A 20,570-nucleotide genomic window follows, 5' to 3' on the forward strand; every position below is an offset into this window, starting at 1 on the left:
CACCACAGGCGATACCTGCAGTTGGTTCATCGATTCATGAAAGATTAACCAAGATCGTAAAGGATAACAAGACAAATATTACTACCCAGCAGACCACCTGCATGAAACCCGTCCAACGCGATCAACATGTAAGAGACCCTCAAATAGAAGAGTTACTAGATTTATCAATATTCATCAATTCGTCTGAATCAAGTGAGACTGTGATGCAATCAATCCCAAATGAATCAAATTTCATCATAATTGACGAATGTCCAACAGAGGACAAAGATCCCTCAATTGTTTTGGAACTTTCCTGCAAAGAGATCTCAGATGTGTTCTTAGGTTGCTCTTCCAGAAGTATATTTTCTCTAAGGACAGTTTCAGAAACAGGTGAGTCTGCCATAGGGGACAAGAGCACAGTGTACAGCGGCACACCTAACTCACAAAATAATGTGCACTCGAGATGCCAGTCTGTCGAAAGGTGCAACGTATCATTTGATGACCTAAAGCTAGCAACGTTTGTTGATCCGATGATCCACAAACCTATCTTTGCCATAAGGGTAGCAAGAAATCCCACAAACGTGCTGCTCCTTTTTCAGGCTATTCCACAACTAAAGGACATTGAGTCAGAGGATATTAAGGTGGTGATTTTTGACAAAGAGAATCTATTGGATAATGTAAGAATCGAATTCTTGGAGATTACAGCGATGAACAGAATATTGGCAATGACAAAAACCGTAACTAAATTAGGATTTAACTGTTCGCAAATAAAGGCGATTATTCCAAATGGGAGACAAACAAAGGGCATTGCTAAAGTTAGTTCAACACGAGATGAGGTGCATAGCGCAGACAGTAGAAATGCTGCACCAATTATGTACTTGGAAAGAAATAGGCCATCAGTGACTGGCGAAGCGTCAATTGAAAGTGACAGGAGTAGCCCAAGAGATCAACAACCCAGAAACCCCTTTCATCGGGAATTTGATGACAACCGAGATTGCATCCCAGAGAGAATGAATCAAAACTCATAACCACTAAGCGTAGAGAAGGCTGCGAGCTGGTCACTTTGCTCGTGGAACACGAGAGGCCATTCGCATCCGTTTGATCAGCCAGCACCTGACTTGACATCATTCCAAATTATGTCTCCAAGAGACATGGCTGAGGGTTGCCCCATGCTGTGATGGCTATAGAACCTTTTTGAACCTGGCTATACACAAAACACAAGGCCGCCCTTCGGCAGGGCTGATCACTTTGATTAAAACCGATTCAGATTGGGCTTTGGTATCATCAGTGAATGTAAATTATTGGATCCAATACACCATCTTAAAGATTCAGGGCAAATTGAATCACGAGAATCTACACATGAACAGAAAGCCAGCTGATAGATATATAGCTATTGTTAACATCTATTGGAACCCTGCTGCAATAAACGATGATAATTACATAGATGCCGTATTCCTGACAATAGACGAACTAGGAGACATACATGCAAATCTGGAGCTGATTGTGGGTATCTGAATATTCATCTACTTGATAATAAAGGACAAATCAATGGCCAACATGATGTAACAAAACTGAATTATGACTGGCTAGTTGTGCCTTTTCAGAAGTCACATCCCCTTGCAGGCCCAACCTTGCATAAGCACCAGTATAACCCTGAATTAACTGGTAAAAAGAAAATACTACGGAAAACCATACGGATATTTAAAAAAGTTGATAATCCTGAAAATTATCAAAAAAGCCAAACAAGTAATAATAATAAGTCTACTCCAATTGGAAACAATCTCACTTAATGACGATGTTACAAAATGACGCTGAATTGATGCTGGCAATGTTCAAAATGATCCTGGCAACGTTCAAAAATCGGAGTCTGAGAGATTTCTGGCACCTCTTGAATAACAACTCCCAATACCAACAGTCTCAAATGCATCAGAAGATAAGTGGATTGGTCATTTTTCCACTTTATACAAAAAACAATCGCAGGATGTTTACCAGCAAAAGCCCCCACAAAAATGGAATCTGCAATGGAGAAATGAAGATATTCTTGAAATGATACAGCGACTGAAAGGGTTGTGGGCTCCTGGACCCCATGGCCATCCGTTGCGGCCCTAAAACAACATCCTGACGCTTGGGCAAACATGATGGAGCAACTGTTGAGGTTGATTAACAAATTAAACCAGATTCCGTCATCATGGAAGAAATTAACTCTCATTCCAATTTTCAAACACGGGCCCCGCGATGAGCCTGCCAACTATCGGCCCATAGTTCTACTTGACCCATAGGGCAAACTATTTGCCTCGTTTCTCTTGAAGAAATTGAAGGATTGGGCAAGACAAACCAACCGGCTGGCAACAAGACTGACGGGCTTTACTGCTAATGTATGCACTAACATCAATCTCTTGGCATTAAATCTGATCAAACATGAAGCATTGTCAACAAAGTCTATTGTATATGCAATTTTCGTTGATCTCACTGTGGCATTTGATTCCATAAAAGGCAGAAATTATGGCCCAAATTGTTAGTGTGGAAATGCCCAGCAGAGATAATTGAACCCATCAAACTTTTGTATTCAAATACATTAATCACAATTAGACTCTGAAAAGATGGTGTAACAGCTTTGGCAATTAAAACATGGAATGGCCTGAAACAGGGTTGTCCGTTGGCAGCCACCTTGTACAGTTTATTTACAGCGGACTTCAAAGATAACATCAAAGATCCCGCTCTTAATCCTCCATGTTAGGGAGAATTCTCATACTATGGCTAATTTCCCTTACTTATAGAGTCCCCCAGCAGCTTTGCTGGATTTTAAGGGTTTGTTTCTTTTTACCTGCTAGGAGTGAGACTCTTTTTCCCACTCTTAGGCATTTTTTGCTATGTGTGTTCTAGGCTATTTTTGTGTTTAATGCCTATGGGATTTTCTCTCCCCCATAGGAACCATCTTTATTCACATGTGTTACACAGCACCTTCAGTGCAGTCACAAAGGGGTGTCATAGCGACCCCCAAACATAGACTCCTTACCCTGGGTCCGACTACTGTCTCCCAGGGCCTGTAAAGTCCCCATTGACTTTATTAGTCGATTTTTATGAACTTAACCAGTACAACCCATCTTACTATGGAAGTACTGGAAGAGGTTAATAGTTTTTCCCCTATGTTCATTTTCGAGGGGGTACCTTAAAGTCCCTCTTTCAAAATGTTCTGGGAGGTGGCAGCGCTTACTACCATAAATATTCAACCGCAAATATTTCCCTATGGGATTTTCCCATTGTTCGAGGCTACCACTTTTTCTGACAGCCTCTAACATACCGCCGGTGCATTTTAAAATTAACTTTTCTCCGGTAGGTTTTATTTGCCAGAACTTTAATATAACTTCTTTCTCGTGTCTTTCTCTACGATCCTAACCCTTTGTTCGTCCGTTGGCGGGCTTCTGACTAGCCTGTATGAATGGGTCTCTTTCTGCATAAAAGCAGGGTCCTGAGGACTGGAAGAGCAAGATGTCGCCACTGGAACTACGGAACCGAAGAGGAGAGAAGCCAAAGACACCTGCGACGACTACCACCACCGGTGAAGCCCTGCTGCAGCGTCTCACCACTTTTCTCCACATGACGAGAGGAGTTCTTCATCTGAAAGAGCCTCCTTCCCTTGAGCTGGTGGGGCCAACCAGTTTGCCAATCGCCTTCCCGAACCTGCTGAGGTCAAATCGCTAGTGCCCTGCACTTGGAGACCGGATAGCCAAGCAGCTATCGACCTGGACTGCGATTTAAAGGAGCGTACCTTTTAAACTTCGTTTGGCAGCACCGCGGCTGGTTTCATCCCTGGGTAGTGCAGTCCCTCGAACCTTCCTCCACGACGAGAGCCTCTCTTCCTCTGCTGGATCACCCGAACTGCAAGAACTACCAGGAACAACCGCCACCACAGGAGCCACTTCTTCACTTTTAAGGTACATTGTTCCGCCAGGCCGCCTTTTCTTCGCGGTAGTGCTAAAGGTGTTTTAAATCCTTTTCCTGCCTGTTGGGTTGGCCGCCCCTCTCTCTTAACATGGTCTTTCGCTTCTTGCATCCACCTTTTCAACATCATTTTTTGCTCCTGGGCCCTTGCCCTGTACCATTAACTCTGGCACAGGCCTACTGACTCTGGTCACATTTGTTAGACCTGCTTTCTCGAGATTGATTCTCCATTCGAACTGTGTGGTGCAACCCTCTCTTATAACTACCCTTTCCTTCCCACTGCATAATCAGTGTGAAATGCCATTTTGCTCAGTTTTCATTTGAAGTATTGCCTATACTGATGTACTGTCTGGCTGAACTGGTTCACACTTGATGGGAAGCGTTGATAGGGGTTATAAGAACCTATTTCTAGATAACTTGTGTTTTCCCTCCCTTGTGAGAAATTGCTAGAGGATCCCTTGTGTGTAGTTGTCACTGTGCCGTTTTGCTCAGTTTCCACCCTGGTTCACTTGGTCTGCAATTTTATATAGGGAGTATGTATATTTTTCCGTTGACTTAATTTAACCAGCTTGATACTTGTGATACATGTGTTTGCTTAGAAGTGTATAAAATAAATATATATCTACTTTTTAACTACAAAGCTTTGGTCAGTGTTTCCTTGTGCCACAGTACAGTAGGCCTATTGTGTAAACCCTGAATACTGCTCATCTCCCTCTTGAGATAAGTCTGACTGCTCAGCCACAGCTACCAACTAAATATTGGTGGTACAGACTGATACCAAAGGGGATTTATTGTTCTCACCTGTAGTCCTAATCTGGTGTAGTGCTCCCTAAGGGAACTGCACTGGATTCTGCCTAACACTTCAAAAATGAACTTTGTTCCAACACCGGTCCTAATCTCCGCAGATGACATTATATTGATGGACAAAACCAGCTCTGGTCTAAAAGTGAGTCTGTGGAAAATGGAAGAATATATGGCCTTCAATGGCTTAAGTCAATCCAACAAAAACGAAATACATGACCATGACAAAGAAAAAAAAAAGCAATATAAATTCCTAATTGATGGCAAAATAGTGGATGAAGTTGCCACTTGTAAATACCTAGGAGTCTTAATTAATCAGTCCACGAACGAGAACGAATGGGCATCCGACGTAGAAGGAAAAACGCAGTCTCTGGCAAGACAGGGATGTCTGCTTCAGAGAAAATTTGGAACATTTTCTATGAAACCATTAATCACCTTTTATCGTCAAAAGGTGATGCCCATCATTACCTATGGGAGTGTAGCCATGTTGGGTGCAGACAACATTAATTGGCAAAAACGGGAAGCTATATTCTGCAGGAAAATACTTCGGTTACCAAAGAATTTTCAGATGCCACGAATAAGGCATGCAATCGCAACGCAATCCTTGCACTCTATAGTCTGGTGGAAACAATTCGATCTTTTGCGAAAAGTGCTTGCCGATGAGGAACCACCACCCATTCAAATACTACGGAGTACGGATATATTGAACAATACCAAACTGAAACTGTGGGTTAAACATGTTAATGCATCGCCCACAACATGCCAAAGTAAAGTTGCAAAGGCACGACTGGCTGAAGACATGTGAAGACAAATCAAAGTACGCCATGGACACCCATTGCGATGCTGATTTAAGAGGCATCAATGAACCATCTTTATATTTCTGCTTATTTCCAGACCCAAAAGTTTGAGATCTATTTTTAACGATCTGATTGAATTTACTTCCGACCCGTGAAAGGTTAACTGAAATTAGGCAATTACCATTCTCAGAAAGTCACTGTCGTTTTTGTATGGTGCTAGATGTCCCTGAAACATTGTATCGTTTAATCATGGTTTGTCCGGCGCTGGCCCATAAGAGAGCCCTGTTTGGTACTTTTTTTGGAATCGCAATGAATCAACTAGAACCTGCCTCAAGATGGGATCAATCATTGAGTGGGCAAGACAAAAAATCAATTTTTACGCTCACGCAATTCATTGCTAACATATTAGACCATGACATGAAACGGTCTAATAAGACTAATTGACTATGACCACAGGGGAGACCTGGGATGACGATGCTGAGCCTGTTATTTTTTATTTTTTTATTTTCCTCCTTTTTTTTTTCCTGTTATTAATACTGTTTTGTGATTTATTGTGTGGACTTAAGGAAATTGACTTGTATGATGTGTAGAAATGAAATATATATATAAACTATATCATTTAATGAAAAAATAAAATTACCTGAGAATACTTTGTATCAGAGTAGTCACGTGTGGGAGAAAACACTTTTTTGAAAGTCTCTGAAGGTTAAACATTACTTTTGTTAAGTGAATGATGAACATATTGTACCATGGGTTGAACGAAAGGCATTCTGACTGCAAACCATGTGCTTTCTGAATATCACACTGAATTAAAATCTTAACAAGCCAACCTGTGCCTTTTGAAGACCAAAATGTGCACAAACTATATTTAATGAATATCGAACTGAATGAAAATATGAACAAAGGGAACCGCCTCTATTGAAGACTAAACTGAATGCAAGCTTTGTTTTCTTGAATACCGAACTTAGTGAAAACCTCATAAGTAAGAAGAACTGTTACATACTAAGTTCAGAATTAAAATTGAGCTTTAATTTCAAGCCAAACCATTTAATACTGAATATTAAAAATGAATGCTACTTTTCCTACAAGTGAAAACAATTGTGAATTTTGAATATTGAAACAAAGGGGGACGATTATTTCAACACCATCACTATTTCCACATACAAAGAGGGCACAAGAGTGACAACAAACTTTAAGAGACAAAGGATATTTTGTGCTGAAACTAAGTTTTGGGAAGGGAGCCATGAGAGCTGCTGCTGCAATTAAGTCTTGGGGAAGGAAACCCTGAGACTTGAACTCTTTATTGACTTGTGACCAAGCTTCTTTTTGGTGCTTGGAACAGTGTTACTTGGAACCTGGGCAAAGGAACCCCGAGTACTGGTTAAACTACTTTTTCCTGAGCTCAACAGAGGCAACTTTGACACTTTTTTTTTGGAACTACTTTATACACAGGGAAGGAAGCAGAGAGCTGGAAGAGGCTTGGAACTTTATGTTGGACACTCTCTTTTGGTTGCTGACCTCCCTACACATTCTATATATTAGTTGTGAGGGCAAGGTATGTTTTGACACAGATTCTTCAGTTGAACTCTTTGACTCAGACTTTCCTTAGTTTTATTTAGGTAGGGAATATCCACCTTAGCATTGGGCAAGTTAGGCATTTTTCCATCCTAACATTTAAGTTAATAAAGGTGTTTTATGTAAATATCGAATCTGCTGTCTATATTGCTTCTTGATGCCTTCACAGTATGTAAAATGCATATCTATTGTACAATAACTACAACTGTTTAAAAGTTTTTTTGGGGTCTATGTATTTACTGAGTCCATTGTACTTACCTACAGCTTGCATCTCCCGCCTAAGGTACGCCGGGCTGCTCTGCCATACTAACAAAACTTTGAGTAGTACAGACTTATACTAGAGGTTGGGGCCTGTCTACCAAGGTATAGTTTTATACATTCTTCCCACAGGTAAACCTTAGGAATACTGCCCTGACACTGGTGTTACAGCTGGTGGGACTTAGTAGTGTTGGATTACATTGACTCTCAGTTGTACCTACATCCAGAGAATCCATCCAAAAGGATGGTTTTACCTAAACTGTAACCACTAAACACCTGTAACATGGAAAACTTTAAAGCAGAGGCTCTTATCAATCTTGCAGTAGATACACTTAAAGAAATGTGTACAGCTAGAGATCACGGTTGTAAAGGATAGTAAAGTGAATTGATCCAAACCTTATTGGATCACCAAGTTTCAATGAGTAGGCCTGTCACCCCTACTCCTAATATTGATATGTGTGAAGTTGATGCAGGTCAAGATATAGAGTTTAGTCCTCACCTAACCGAGGGTTAAGAGTCGGAGGAGGAGGAAGAAATGGCAAGTCGTAGTAGTGCCCTCCAATTCTTCACCCTATACATACAATGCCTTATTACATGTCGTCAGAAGTCCTTCTGGAAATTGAGAAGATGAAACTGCAGTTAGAATTCAGAAAACTGGAAATGCAATCGGAAAGGAGAGAAAAGGAACTGCAAAAGGATTTTAGACTCCTAGAAAAGGAGATGCAGTATGAGTATGAAATGAAAACGTTTGGACTCCTCTTCCCTTTCAGGGTCTTCTATGTCTGATGTCTCCAGGATCCAGAAGCCACATTTGCCCAAAGACTTGGTGAGTGTGTTTGATCTGAAGACTGAGATTCTTGACTGGTTAGAAACCTTTGAGTTTATATGTGAGTTGCAAGGTATATGTGACAGTGATTTTGTTCCCTGGATCATCTCTAGGCTTCCCAAGAATGGCTGTGATGGAGTTGGATGATGCTGATAGATAAGCTTACCATTTGGTTAAATTAGCTTTCATAGCCAGGTTTGGGAAGACCCCTTCCCAATACCTGGAAAAGTTTAGAGACCCTTTACAGACTAAAGGATGGTGTCTTATGGTCCACTTGTGTGTGTGTGAAAGCCTGAAAAACCTAGATGTGTGAATTAAGGACTATATAGGGTGTGCTTCTGAGGGCATGAGAACTCTTGCCATGCTAGAAAGCATTTTTGATGCCTGCTCAGCATCTGCCTGACTCTAAAGAACTTGACACCAAGAAGTTAGCATTAGCTGCTAACTTGTGGGTAGCCAGCAGGTCTACTCATGAGGATTCTGGGGCTCCTCACAAGGAGGAGGGGGAGGGGAAAGAAGCATACGAAAGATGCAATAAGTCCCTCAACTAATCCCCCACCAAAAGAGCCCCCCAAACATCATAGGGGTGACATTCTCCCATAAACCTCATTGGGCTGGTGAACCCTCTGGAGCCAAACAAGAGGCTGGTTACCAGAAACCCCATACCAAAGGGCATTTTGCAAATGTGTGGTTTGTGGGTCTGGTGACCATGTGAAGGGGATTCTAGATGTATGGGTAAACCTTCAGGGTTTTGTCTCCTTGGCCTTCACCCATGAGGGAGAACCTACAATGACAGGTGCCAGCCTTCACAATCCAGTTGAAGAACCCATTGGTGAAGGACCATGGGTTCAGTGGACGTCACACTAGGGATAGTATTACTGGCACACCCTGTCGACATTCTTTTTCGAATTTCAAAAACAACTGTAATATTCTGCAGCTTCCACTAGATGTCAGCCTATGCACAGCATGTCAATTTAAGCAGATACAAGCATCAGAAATATGATTACCGTGAGTAATGTATCTTATATAACGCCATCCCTTATGACACTAAAGAATATTATAAGGATAGTGTACTTGTGAATGGCCAGGACACCCCTGCCATCAGAGACACTGGGACCATCATTACTGTGGTGGATACAGTCTTTTCAAACCTGAGGATCCAAAAGTCCCACTAATCTTGCAGGAAGCCCGGTGCAAATGTGCCCCATAGGGGCAGCCATCATTAAGTGCAATGATATGACTGTTCAAAATCGTGTCAGTGTGCAGTCTGAAGTGCCTGGTAGGATACTGTTAGGAAATGATCTGAAGACCCTGTGTGTATTCTCCAGCACACGCAAGCCCCCTAGCAAGATGAAAAAAGAGCTGACCAGAAAGACCGGGGAGGCAAACTTAACTGACATTCCCGCTGAGATCAAGGAGAAATCCAGCACATAAATCCCCAGAAGGGTCACAGGGACCCAAGAAAACCAGAAGTAGAAGGGGGCAGATATGGGGTCACTAAGTGAGATATGAGGTCAGGGCACCCCAAAGGAGCCACAGGGGCAAAATAAGCAGAATGAAGAGCATATATGCTGGTAGCACAGGAGCCCCTGGGTGTTGGTCCGGAGTGTGGAGAGATTGACCAAGGTGATGGAAAGGGATTAGGGAAACATCCATCCACAAAGAAGTTTGGGCATTTTTGTTTTTAGACTTTTTTTAACTATGGGAAATTTTGAAGAAGTGTTTGTTTTATAAACTAATGAGAACTGTTTTCGTTAAGGAACCTTTGTTAATGTCTAAACCATTGGATCCAGAAATCTCTCCTAGGTCTGGAACAGACAGAGGTACCTGTGTGAAGGTGCAAATGTGCAGGGAACTTAACATTTCTTTTTAAGTTTTAACTAAGTGGTAGGGCCAGTGTAGTAGATAGGTTACAACTGAAGACTATTTTTATTTGAAGACTATTTTTATTTTGGACTTTAGACCAGCATCTTAGTTTAGTTTGATTAGGAAGGGAACTCCCTTTTAGAAATAGGGTCAGTGTGGCAACTGCAGTCAGACATGTCCTCTGTTCCGAGTCCTCCTTCTGGCTGGCCACATCGTGTGTACCTACTGGACATATTTGTGGTATTCGACAAAATGGAATGTGGCATACAGGAATCCGCCCTAAGGTGGCTTACCTCATTCCTCACAAATCGAAACCGAAAGAACCTACTTACCCCCTTTAGCCCTAAACACCAAAAACATCTCCTGCAGAGTTCCACAGGGATCCCGCCCCTTCTCCCTGCTCTTCAACATCTGCATGTCCTCCTTGATGAAAATCATTCAAACCTATGGACTGACTGCCTATAACTACGCAGACGACACACAACTGATTGTGAAGATGATCACGAGCCAGGAACCAAGAAGCCTCAGCAACTGTCTCACAGACATTCACAATTGGATGACAACAAAATAACGGTCTCACACCCAGAAAGCAACGCAACCAACCCACAACTGGAGTGACCAACAGGCATGTCAACACAAACAGAGACTTCCAACATGGTAAATAACCTACGAATCCTCATGCACGCCAGACTATTCCTGGAATCGCGAGTTAACGCAATCACTAAAAAGTGCTTCCATCTCCTAAGACTACTTAGGCGGTTGCTCCCATACCTCTCCTTCCCACACAGAACCCTTACATTCATATCCCTAATACTAAGAAGAATTGACTTCGCAAACTGCCTCTACCTAGGAATGCCCCATGCACAATTTATGCACTCAGGAAAGCTCAGCCAGGTAACGCGTTAAATTGAAGTATCAGACTAACCATGAGCCACCAATATAACTATGGCGCCTGGTCGCACACGACTTTCTCAAATGTATTTCAATACCAGCTGTGCTCCCATTAAGCAGGCAACCGCACAACAGGTGAAAACGCAACTGCCCAGACTAATCCCAGCCGAGTAATTAGGAACACACTAGGTACAACCAACCGTCTGCCTTCAAAAGCCATCGGGAAAGTTAGCTTCCATCCTTGGAGAGGAGGCAGGGCTGGCCGACACACCACATTTAAGAACGTTGGAAGGTCCCCTAGAGTGGCAACCAAAGACACACTTCAGAGGCACTGTCAAACTAACGATATACTAACCATTTCTCCCCTTTCCTGACCCTCCAACATAACCAAAGCCACTATACACGACTAGGGACAAGCCACACTACACAGATACACCTAGAAGTAATCTAATTCTCACACTCAACCAACGCTCTGAAAACAACTTTGGAGGGAACATACCTATGCACATAGTTCATAAATCCACAGACACAACACAAAAGCACACCAACACAATGCAATCAAACACCTAAAAGTCATCTGTGATCTGGACCCCCCCACCCCATTATAGATCCAACTAACCGGTGCGCACAACCCCATCCCTACTCTAATCTCATACGACCTACACACCCAACACAAACACTAGCACACATCCGAGGCACGTAGTCCTACCCTTATGGTTACAACAAGCGGGGCCTCTTAACCAACTCCCACATGAAAGACAATGTACACAGGCCCCAGTTTCTCCTGGTTCTGAATCTATCCTATCCTCACTAACACACGCTGCCCTCTTCTCTTGCAGAGCTTGGAGACTGTACTTGGGTGGTAGCTATACTCAGTATAAATCAACATAACCTAACAATGCCAAGTAAAAATTGTTATGCCACAATAAAGAAACCTGTTCAGGATGGATGCACCAATGTAGACCAGTACCGCATAAGAACATTCCTCATGCGTCTTTCACCCTTGATAACCAGTAATAAATGCTATGCCAAAGTAAAGAAATGTGCAGAATGGACCCACCAATGTGGGTAGGTACCACATAGGAACACTTCACCCTGATGCTCAGTAAATAATTCCCTGCCACAGTAAAGAAATATGTCAAGACTGGACCCACTGATGTGGGTCAGTGCCATTAGGAACCCTCATTATGCTCCCATTTCCTTTGTTGCCTAGTAAAAAAAATCAGTGCAACAGTGAATATTTGTCGAAACTGGGCACCCCAAAAAAGTTCTGCTGGGGGCCATAGTACCAACACCCTCCTACTCACCCCGCCCCCAGTAAGAAGCCTGCTTCCCAGCTGACGCGCACATCCACATTAGTCGATCATTCATACAGCATTCATGCATCATTCACTTTCACACACATGCATCACCATTCATACGCAGGATGTATTAATTCAATCTCCAATTTTTTTCTCTCTCCCTCCCCCCCACACACGTGCACCCACACCCCCCAGTATTCATATGGCATAATTCATTCTTCATTACCTCCTTGTCCCTCTTCCTCCTCCAAGTACTTACTTGTGATGCGAGTACTGTGTCTAAGAAGGGTTGTAATCCTCACACTGGCACACTCATTCACTCATGGGTATCAGCATTTGTACGGCATCATTCAATCTTCATTCACTCTCCCAGTCGCAGACACGCATCTTCATTTATGTGGCATCATTCATTCTGTATTCCTGGTATCGGTCATTCTTCATTAGCTCCACGTCCCCTTCCTCTCCCAGTACTTAATTGTGATGCAAGCACTGTTAGGAGGAAGAGTTGGACTAGGAGTAATGAAGATTACCAGTACGTAATTCCCACATTCACTCTTCCATTCACTCACACGCATCTGCATTTATATAGCATTCATTCTTCATTCGTTCTCACATTCACCTACAACCACATTTCTCACATAAATGCTCAGGGACGACTTTGTGGGAGAGCAAAAGGTACTTGTCAGTTAGGGAGATTGATCAGTTTTATGCTTAATCGCCTCTCCTAGTGATACCCCCAGCACTTTTTGCTGGAGTTCAGGTCTTTTTTCTTTCCTTCGTTCATTTTTATTTTGCTCTGACTTTGGGAACTCTGTTCTTTCTGTTTTACTTTATTCTATAGAGTCTGCTCCCTCCTTATCTCTTTAAAGCATCTGTGTTTAACTTTTGCAGCATTCAGCACCCAATGTGCATTGATTGTTGCTGGGGACCCTTTGGGTTCACCTTTGAGATTCTTTACTTTTCCCTAAGAGCTACTGTTCTTAAGGAAAGAGGGATTCTTTGTATCCTTCCTAAAATGTTATATTATGAGAGATTAGTACACACCACGATATGTGGAGTGCTAATGGGATACCTAGTATCCCCCTTCTCTTTGCTCCTGTGACTACAGTTATGGCTGGTGGCAGTGGACATGTTCTACCAACTATTGTGCTATTTTTTACCGCAGACTATATTCACTGTGTCGGTTATGCACATTCTCCAGCATGGGGCCAGTCATGTATTCACATCCTTATTCCCCGTTGTCTTGCCGGGAATCCTTGGTAAAAGAAAAAACAGTTTCACTTTCACTTCCAAACTGTATTTCGAGGGGATTGGGTCCTCCGACATATTCCATATCAATGACAGTAATCACCACAGCTCTGCTGCTTCGGAAAATTTTCGGCGTCGATACGCTGTCCTCGAGGGCCTCCGTCGAGCCAACGTCACTGGATGTTATATGTTGGACGCATGACGCCCGTAGCCTCAGCTCCGTTTTTTCCGCAAACGTGTTCGCTTCGGAGATCTCGGCGCGCGTCAGTTCTTCTGGGTTCTGTTCTTTCGGTTCTTCGATCCTGTTCGTTGTGAAGATTTACTTGATGTCTTCTTCTTCAACCCCGCGGCTGGGTTTTAAGAAGTGTCGGGACTGCGGGTCCAAGATGTCGTTGACGGATTCACACGACGCCTGCCTCTGGTGCCTCGGTGAGGACCACGACACGGATGACTGTGTACATTGCCAGTCACTTACATCGAAGGCCTTGCAGGAGCGTAAGAAGAAGCTTTCTGTGGGTAAGGTGGCCAAGCCCCGGAAGTCGAGATCCACTGGGCTTTAGACTGACGATTCGAGGGGCGACTCTCTGCATCGTTGGCGTAAGTCCTGAGGGGTCTCGGTCCAGGAGTAGGCCCCGCCATTCCTCTGCCTCTTCGAGGCACTTGTGGAAGCGCCGGCATCGGTCGCCTTCCCCGTCCTCGTCCGAGGACTCAGCCCGTCGGCGGGTAGCTTGTCCCAACAAGCATTCCACTCCTGCGGAATGGGATTCATTTCGGCAGGAGATGATGGCGATTTTTTCAGTCGCAGAGATCTGGTCCGCCTGCGCCATCGAAAGACGCCGGCCATGACCGTGCTAGAGCCGCCACTCGCACGCCTTCAGGCTCGAGCGGTCATTGCGATCACCGGGCACCTTCGAGGTCTTGGTCGGACAATGATGGTCACTCTAGACATGCCCGTTCCAGGTCCTGGTCCTCAACGCCCTCGAGACCGTCGGAGCCTGTGAGGTCTTCGAAGAAGACATCGCCGTAGGCGCCGAGGTCGTCGAGGGATTCTCTCGAGGCTCCGCCTCCAAGGAAGCCATCAACGCCATTGGCGCTCAGGCTGTCGAAGGACACGCTCGGGGCTCCGCCCTCGAGGACTGTGTCGAAGCCGTCGGCGCCACGCTCGACGTCGACGCCGATTCCCTCGACGCCTTTTGAGGCTGCTTTGTCAGAGGTACCCCATGGCATGGTGGAACCCCCTAGAAAGGCTCTGGCCAAGGCTAAGAATGTCTTTGTCCCTTTTTCTGTGCCCTCATTCCAGCCTCTGGATTATATTTCTGAGGTGGATGAAGGGTCTGAGGAAGGTATGGTTCCTGAGGAGGTGCCTGACGAGATTTTGTCTGGTCATATCCAGATTGAAGACCTGCGTCAGTCGTTGCACGATGACAGTGGTCTGGACACTTCTCCGGAGGTGGAGTTCTGTAGGCCTGAGACTGGCACCCATGCCGAATCCTCGTACCAGCGCCTTATGTCGAGGGTTACGGAATACTTGGGGTGGTCAGCGCCACCGGTGGATTTTCTGCAGGATGACCTGACGGATATCCTCGACCAAGGTCCACCAACTGACCCGGTACTGCCATTCCATATGGCCTTGCAGAGAAGGGTGGCTGCAGCTTGGATTGCTCCAGAGAGTCTCCCGGCAGTGAGCAAGTCTTTGCCGCGAAAATACCACCCAGCCAGTAGCGACCCCTGCTACTTGACCACGCACCCCACTCCGGAGAGTTTGGTGGTGCAGGTAGCTACTGCCCGAGTAAAGCAAGCGTTGTACCCTACCATCCCTCTTGATGGGGACGACAAGCATTTTGATGGCTGGGCGAAGAAAGTGTTTTCTTCAGGGGGTATGGCTTTACAGGCAGCCAACTCTGTGTGTGCCTTGTCACGTGTTAGGAAGAATTCTCTGTTTAGGCTGAATGTCCTAACCTAGTGAGTCCCCCAGCAGCTTTGCTGGATTTTGTGGGGTTTATTTTTTTCTCCTGCCAAGAGTGATACTCTTTTACCCTCACTCTTGGACATGACTTGAGTGTTTTCTGTGACTTGCTATGTGCTTATGGGCTAGGGGGTAATTTTCCCCCTAGGCCATCATTGGTTTTTGAGTGTGTGTTACACAGCACCCTCAGTGCAGTAGCACAGGGGTGTCCTAGAGACCCCCAAACATAGACTCCACACCCTGGGACTGACTACTGTCTCCCTGGGTCTGTAAAGTTACCATTGACTTTACTAGCCTTAACTTAGGAACTTAACCAGTACAAACCATCTTACTGTGGAAGTACTGGTAGGGGCAATTAGATTGCCCCTGGGTCTGTTGTCGAGGGGGTACTGTCCCGTCCCCCCTCGCCGAGTTCTGGCTGGTGGCAGTGGATACCACGGAAATATTCCACCGGCATATTCCCCAATGGGATTTCCCATTGTTTTTGATGCACCACTTTTTGGTGCAATGTTAAAGATACCGTCGGTTTATTTATTTAATATAAATTCACCGGTTGGGATTTTTTGCCGGAACTCGCCGCCAAAATGGCGTCTAGGTTCACTTCAGTAACCCTGAACCCGAGTCGAGCCTTTGTTCCACTTTTGGCGGGCTTCTGCACAGAAGCCCTCCAAAGTGGTGCCATTCTGTCTGGGTACCACAGGGGGTGTGGGAGGGGGTTTAGGCACCCTGGACTGAGTTGCCTTGCCAACTCAGGTCGCACTCTAGTGTGATTGGCCCAAGTGGTGAGCCACCCCGCTCACCACTTAGCATGTTTGAGTGACAGCTAGGCTGTATGAATGGGGGTTTGCTGCATAAAAGCAGGGTTTTTGGGACTAGTTCTTCAGAAGTCGCCACAGGACCTAAGAAGCCGAAGAGGGAGAAGCTGAGCCGACCTGCCAAGACGACACCACCGGTGAAGCCCCGCAGAACCGTCTCACCACTTTTCCCGACGACAGAGGAGATCTCCCGCCGGAGAGTCTTCTTCCCTCAACTGGTGGGGACAACCAGTTGCTGCCTTCTTTTCGCCGTCGCGAAGCATCTCGTGGCCGCCTTGCCTGTGCCAAGCACCCCGGCAACCGGGATACCACTTTTTACCTCAACCGCGAAAGAGAGGTAAAAATCCTTTGTGACCGGAAAACTCCGCGGCTGGCCTCATCCCTGGTAGTGCAACGACCTGCAGCTTTCCTCCCCGTCGAGATCACCTCTTCCTCGGGATGACGCCGCGACTTGCACCCACTACCAGGAACGACTACCACCGTTGGAGGAATCCTTCCACGTTTAAAGGTACTGTGTTCCGCCCGGCCTCCCTTGCCACCGATTGTACGGGGTAGATTTAGCCCTCGGCTCTCAAACCTGGGTAGGTCTGGGACACCCTAACTAAACTTTTCAGAACCATAGTAAAACCTTTTTCTACTCACCTGCAAAGACTTGTGACATTGTGTGATCTTGGGCACATTTTCGCCTGGCTCCCTCTAAAGCGGGCCCCGAACTAATTCCCCTTGTTCCACCATTGACTGTCTTTGCTAACCTTATGTGAAAAGTGTTTTACCTTACTGCTCTCTTTATTTATGCCTTTTCCCTCCCTTTTGGTAATACTTGTTGGAGTACCATCTAACGTTAAGCGCTCACCTCTGGTTGGAAATAAGTGGGGTTAACTTAGAATTGTCCAACAAATGATTAGGGATGTACATATGAGTAATAGTAACTGTGTTTGACTTTTTTACCTTTCCTATTGTGCTAGTGTAATTTATGAGTGTACCTTTAATAAATAAGTTTATACTTTTACACCTAGCTCTGGTCAGTGTTTGCTTGTGCTACTGTGCCTCTGTACCTATTATGTATCCTCTGTATACTGCCTAACTCTTCTTGAGGGAAGTCTGACTGCTCAGCCACAGCTACCACAGTGAATCTGTGCGGTGCAGACTGCTACCAAGTGGGTTTACTGCCAACACCTGTAGTCTTAAATCTTTTGCAGTGGTCCCAGAGGGAACTGCACAGGTTTCTGCCTAACATCACGTTTCATGTACACTCTGTGGAACTGTATTTCATAAGCGGCTGAGCATATTCCCCAAGGGGAGGAACTGGGTGGTTTTCTTGCTATTGTGCAGGATGGCAAGGATGCCATGTGTGAGTCCGTTCAGTCGGGTCTGGACATGGCAGATTGTGTCAGCCGGTCCATGGCGGTGAGCACCGGAATACGCAGGTTTGCGTGGTTGCGGAAGTCAGGGTTTGCTCCGGATGTGCAAGCCTGGCTCCTCAACATGCCCTTTGATGGTGAACATCTTTTTGGCAGCTAGGCTGACGAGAGCCTTGAGAGGTTGCAGACCTCCAAAGCTGCAGCAAAGTCGTTGAGCGCTGCAGTCCGCCAACCTCTGCCTTTTCGTTCTAGGGGGCAGCAATGGAGGGGAGGTTCCTTTCGATTTTACTCCTCCTTTGCTAAATCGAGAGGAGCTGCAAGTCAAAGGGGCCACCATAGGAGTACCAGAGGTGGAAAACAGGGTACTCGAGGTGCCAAAGCCGCTCGGGCAGTTGCCTCTTTGCCCTCAGGCACTGCCGCAGCCGCTTCTGCTCCGTCATGAGGTCATGTCCCATGGTCCGCCGGTTGGGGGAAGGCTGGCGCAGCATCTTGTAGAGTGGCGTGCTATTACTTCAGATGTGTGGGTTCTGGCGATCATAGCCCACGGCTACTGTCTTCCTTTACGGCAGAGGCCTCGCGACAATCCACCAGGGAAGCTCTCTTTGAAGAGTCCGGATCCGCTCCTTCCGCAGGAAATACAATCCCTGCTGGAGAAAGGTGCCATAGAACTGGTGCCTGTAGCGGAGCGGAACAAGTGATGGTATTTCCCCTTATTTTTTGATTTCGAAGAAAGTCGGGGGATTGAGACCCATCATGGACTTGCGCGGTTTGAACAAGATCCTCAGGAAGGACAGGTTCAAGATGGTTACTCTTTCTCAAGTCCTCCAGGTCCTTCAACTTCAGGACTGGTTGGTGTCTCTCGACCTCAAGGACGTTTACTTTCATGTGCCGATCCATCCCAAGCACAAGAAGTACCTGAGGTTCGCGGTTGGCTACTTGCACTTTCAGTTTCGGGTCCTGCTGATCGGATTGACCTCTGCCCTGAGGGTCTTCCCCCAAGCTCGTGGTGGTGGTGGCAGCGTATCTCGGGAAAGGGGGGATTCACGTCTACCCCTACCTGGACGATTGGTTGATCAGGGCGCGCTCTCCCGAGCAAGTCCTGGATCATCTGTCCGTCACCTACCACTCCCTTCACAAGCTGGGCTTCTCCCTCAACTTAAAGAAGTCCGACTTCTTTCAGCATGCCCAGAGTCTCCCGGCGTTCGAGTTCTTGAAGTTGCTCGGCCTCATGGCATCCTGCATTCTTCTGGTGCCAGAGGCCAGGTTGCGGTTGAGATCGCTGCAATGGGCTCTCAAGATGCACTGGTCACAGTCCACCGGCAGGATGTCGGAACCCGTTCAGGTGCCGCCCTCGGTCGCCCAGGACCTTCTGTGGCGGGCCGTCAATGGCAATCTGATGAGGGGGGCTCCATTTTGGCTACCCTGGCCGGAGGTGACGATCATGACGGACGCATCCCTCAAGGGATGGGGGAGCTCATGCCAGCGAGTTGACAGTCAGCAGTCATTGGTCTCCGTCGGAGTCCAGACTCCATATCAATCTGTTGGAGCTGAGGGACATCAGGCTTGCCCTGAAGGCTTTTCTGCCGACTGTGCGAGGAAAGAATGTCCTGATTCTGACGGACAACACAGTGGCCATGCACTACCTCAACAAAAAGGGGGGGGGGGCAGGTCACTTCCTCTGTGCAGGGAGGCGATGCAGCTCTGGTTCTGGGCCATGCAGCAGGAAATGTTGATCTTGGCAGTTCATCTGGCCAGAGACGAAAGCGAGACGGCGGTCGCTCTGAGCAGGCAGAGCGCGATCTCTCACGAGTGGGAGCTAGCTCAGGAGATTCTCCTGGAGATCTGCGCCCTTTGGGGGACCCCTCAAGTGGATCGCTTTGCCTCCAGTGTCAACTGGAAGTGCGAAAGGTTCTGCTCGTGGGGAATTTCCTCCAAGAGGAGCCTTGGGAGACGCGTTCATGATGGAGTGGTCCTTCCCACTGCTGTACGCGTTTCCTCCAGTCCCAGTCATCCCGCAAGTGCTGCGGAGGTTACGGAGGTTCGGTTCCCAGATGATCCTCATTGCTCCGGCATGGGCTCGGAGAACATGGTACCCGGACCTTCTCGACTTGTCCATCTGCCCTCCACGTCATCTTCCCTACCGAGACGATCTGCTCTCACGGGAGGGGGGTCAGGTTCTCCATCCAGAGGTCAGATCCCTCAACCTTCACGCTTGTCTTCTGAAAGGTTGAGGTATAAGGATTAGGACCTCCCTGAAGACGTGATGGAGATGTTTCTTTCGGCTAGACGGCCTGCAACCAAGTCCCTGTACCGTTGCCGTTGGAGAAAGTTCTACGACTGGTGCAGGGTTAAGAATGTGGATCCTTTTTCATGTGACATTCCTGTGGTTCTGTCTTTTTTGCTTTCGTTAGCCCACAAGGGCCTGCAAGCGGGTACCATTAAAGGTTACCTGGCGGCGCTGTCCATATTTAAGCGCTCGTCGTAGGAGTGTTCTTATTTCAAAATTCCTTTAATTTCTCAGTTTCTCAAAGGGCTCACTAATGTGTTTCCGCCATCACCTTTCCAGGTGCCTGATTGGGATTTGAACCTTGTTCTAAAATTCCTAATGGGTGCTCCATTTGATCCTTTACATTCTTGTCCTCTGAGACTGGTAACCCTTAACTGTATTTTTAGTTGTGGTCACTTCCGCTCGCAGAGTGAGTGAGTTGCAGGCACTTTCAGCTAAGCCACCCTTCACTGTGTTTCATAAGGACATGGTTGTCCTTACAGTCCTTCCTTTTTTCCTTCCGAAAGTTGTCTCGGAATTTTATTTAAGCCAGAAGGTAATTCTTCCGGCATTTTATCCTCCTCCGCATCCTGGTAAGGAAGAGGAGAGGCTCCATAGGTTGGATCCTAGGAGAGCTTTAAGTTTCTACATTTCGCGCATGTCCTGGGTCAGAGTGGA

General features: G+C 46.2%; 1 protein-coding gene across 4 annotated transcripts in view; it reads left to right on the forward strand.

The window, feature by feature from the left end:
• TUT1 (terminal uridylyl transferase 1, U6 snRNA-specific) overlaps positions 1-20,570 on the forward strand; it is a 688,083-nt gene that overhangs the window by 198,569 nt on the left and 468,944 nt on the right. The window contains exon 2 of one of the 4 annotated variants that reach the window (XM_069645197.1): positions 8,123-8,178. The exons of the other annotated variants lie outside the window; for them this stretch is intronic. Within the exon in view, the coding sequence (XP_069501298.1) occupies positions 8,131-8,178 (48 nt within the window). The 5' untranslated portion in view covers positions 8,123-8,130. The remainder of the gene's footprint in view (positions 1-8,122; positions 8,179-20,570) is intronic. 4 annotated transcript variants of the gene reach the window in all.

Source organism: Ambystoma mexicanum, chromosome 2p, assembly GCF_040938575.1.
Source record: "Ambystoma mexicanum isolate Mex_15411 chromosome 2p, UKY_AmexF1_1, whole genome shotgun sequence".
NCBI classification, from domain to species: domain Eukaryota; kingdom Metazoa; phylum Chordata; class Amphibia; order Caudata; family Ambystomatidae; genus Ambystoma; species Ambystoma mexicanum.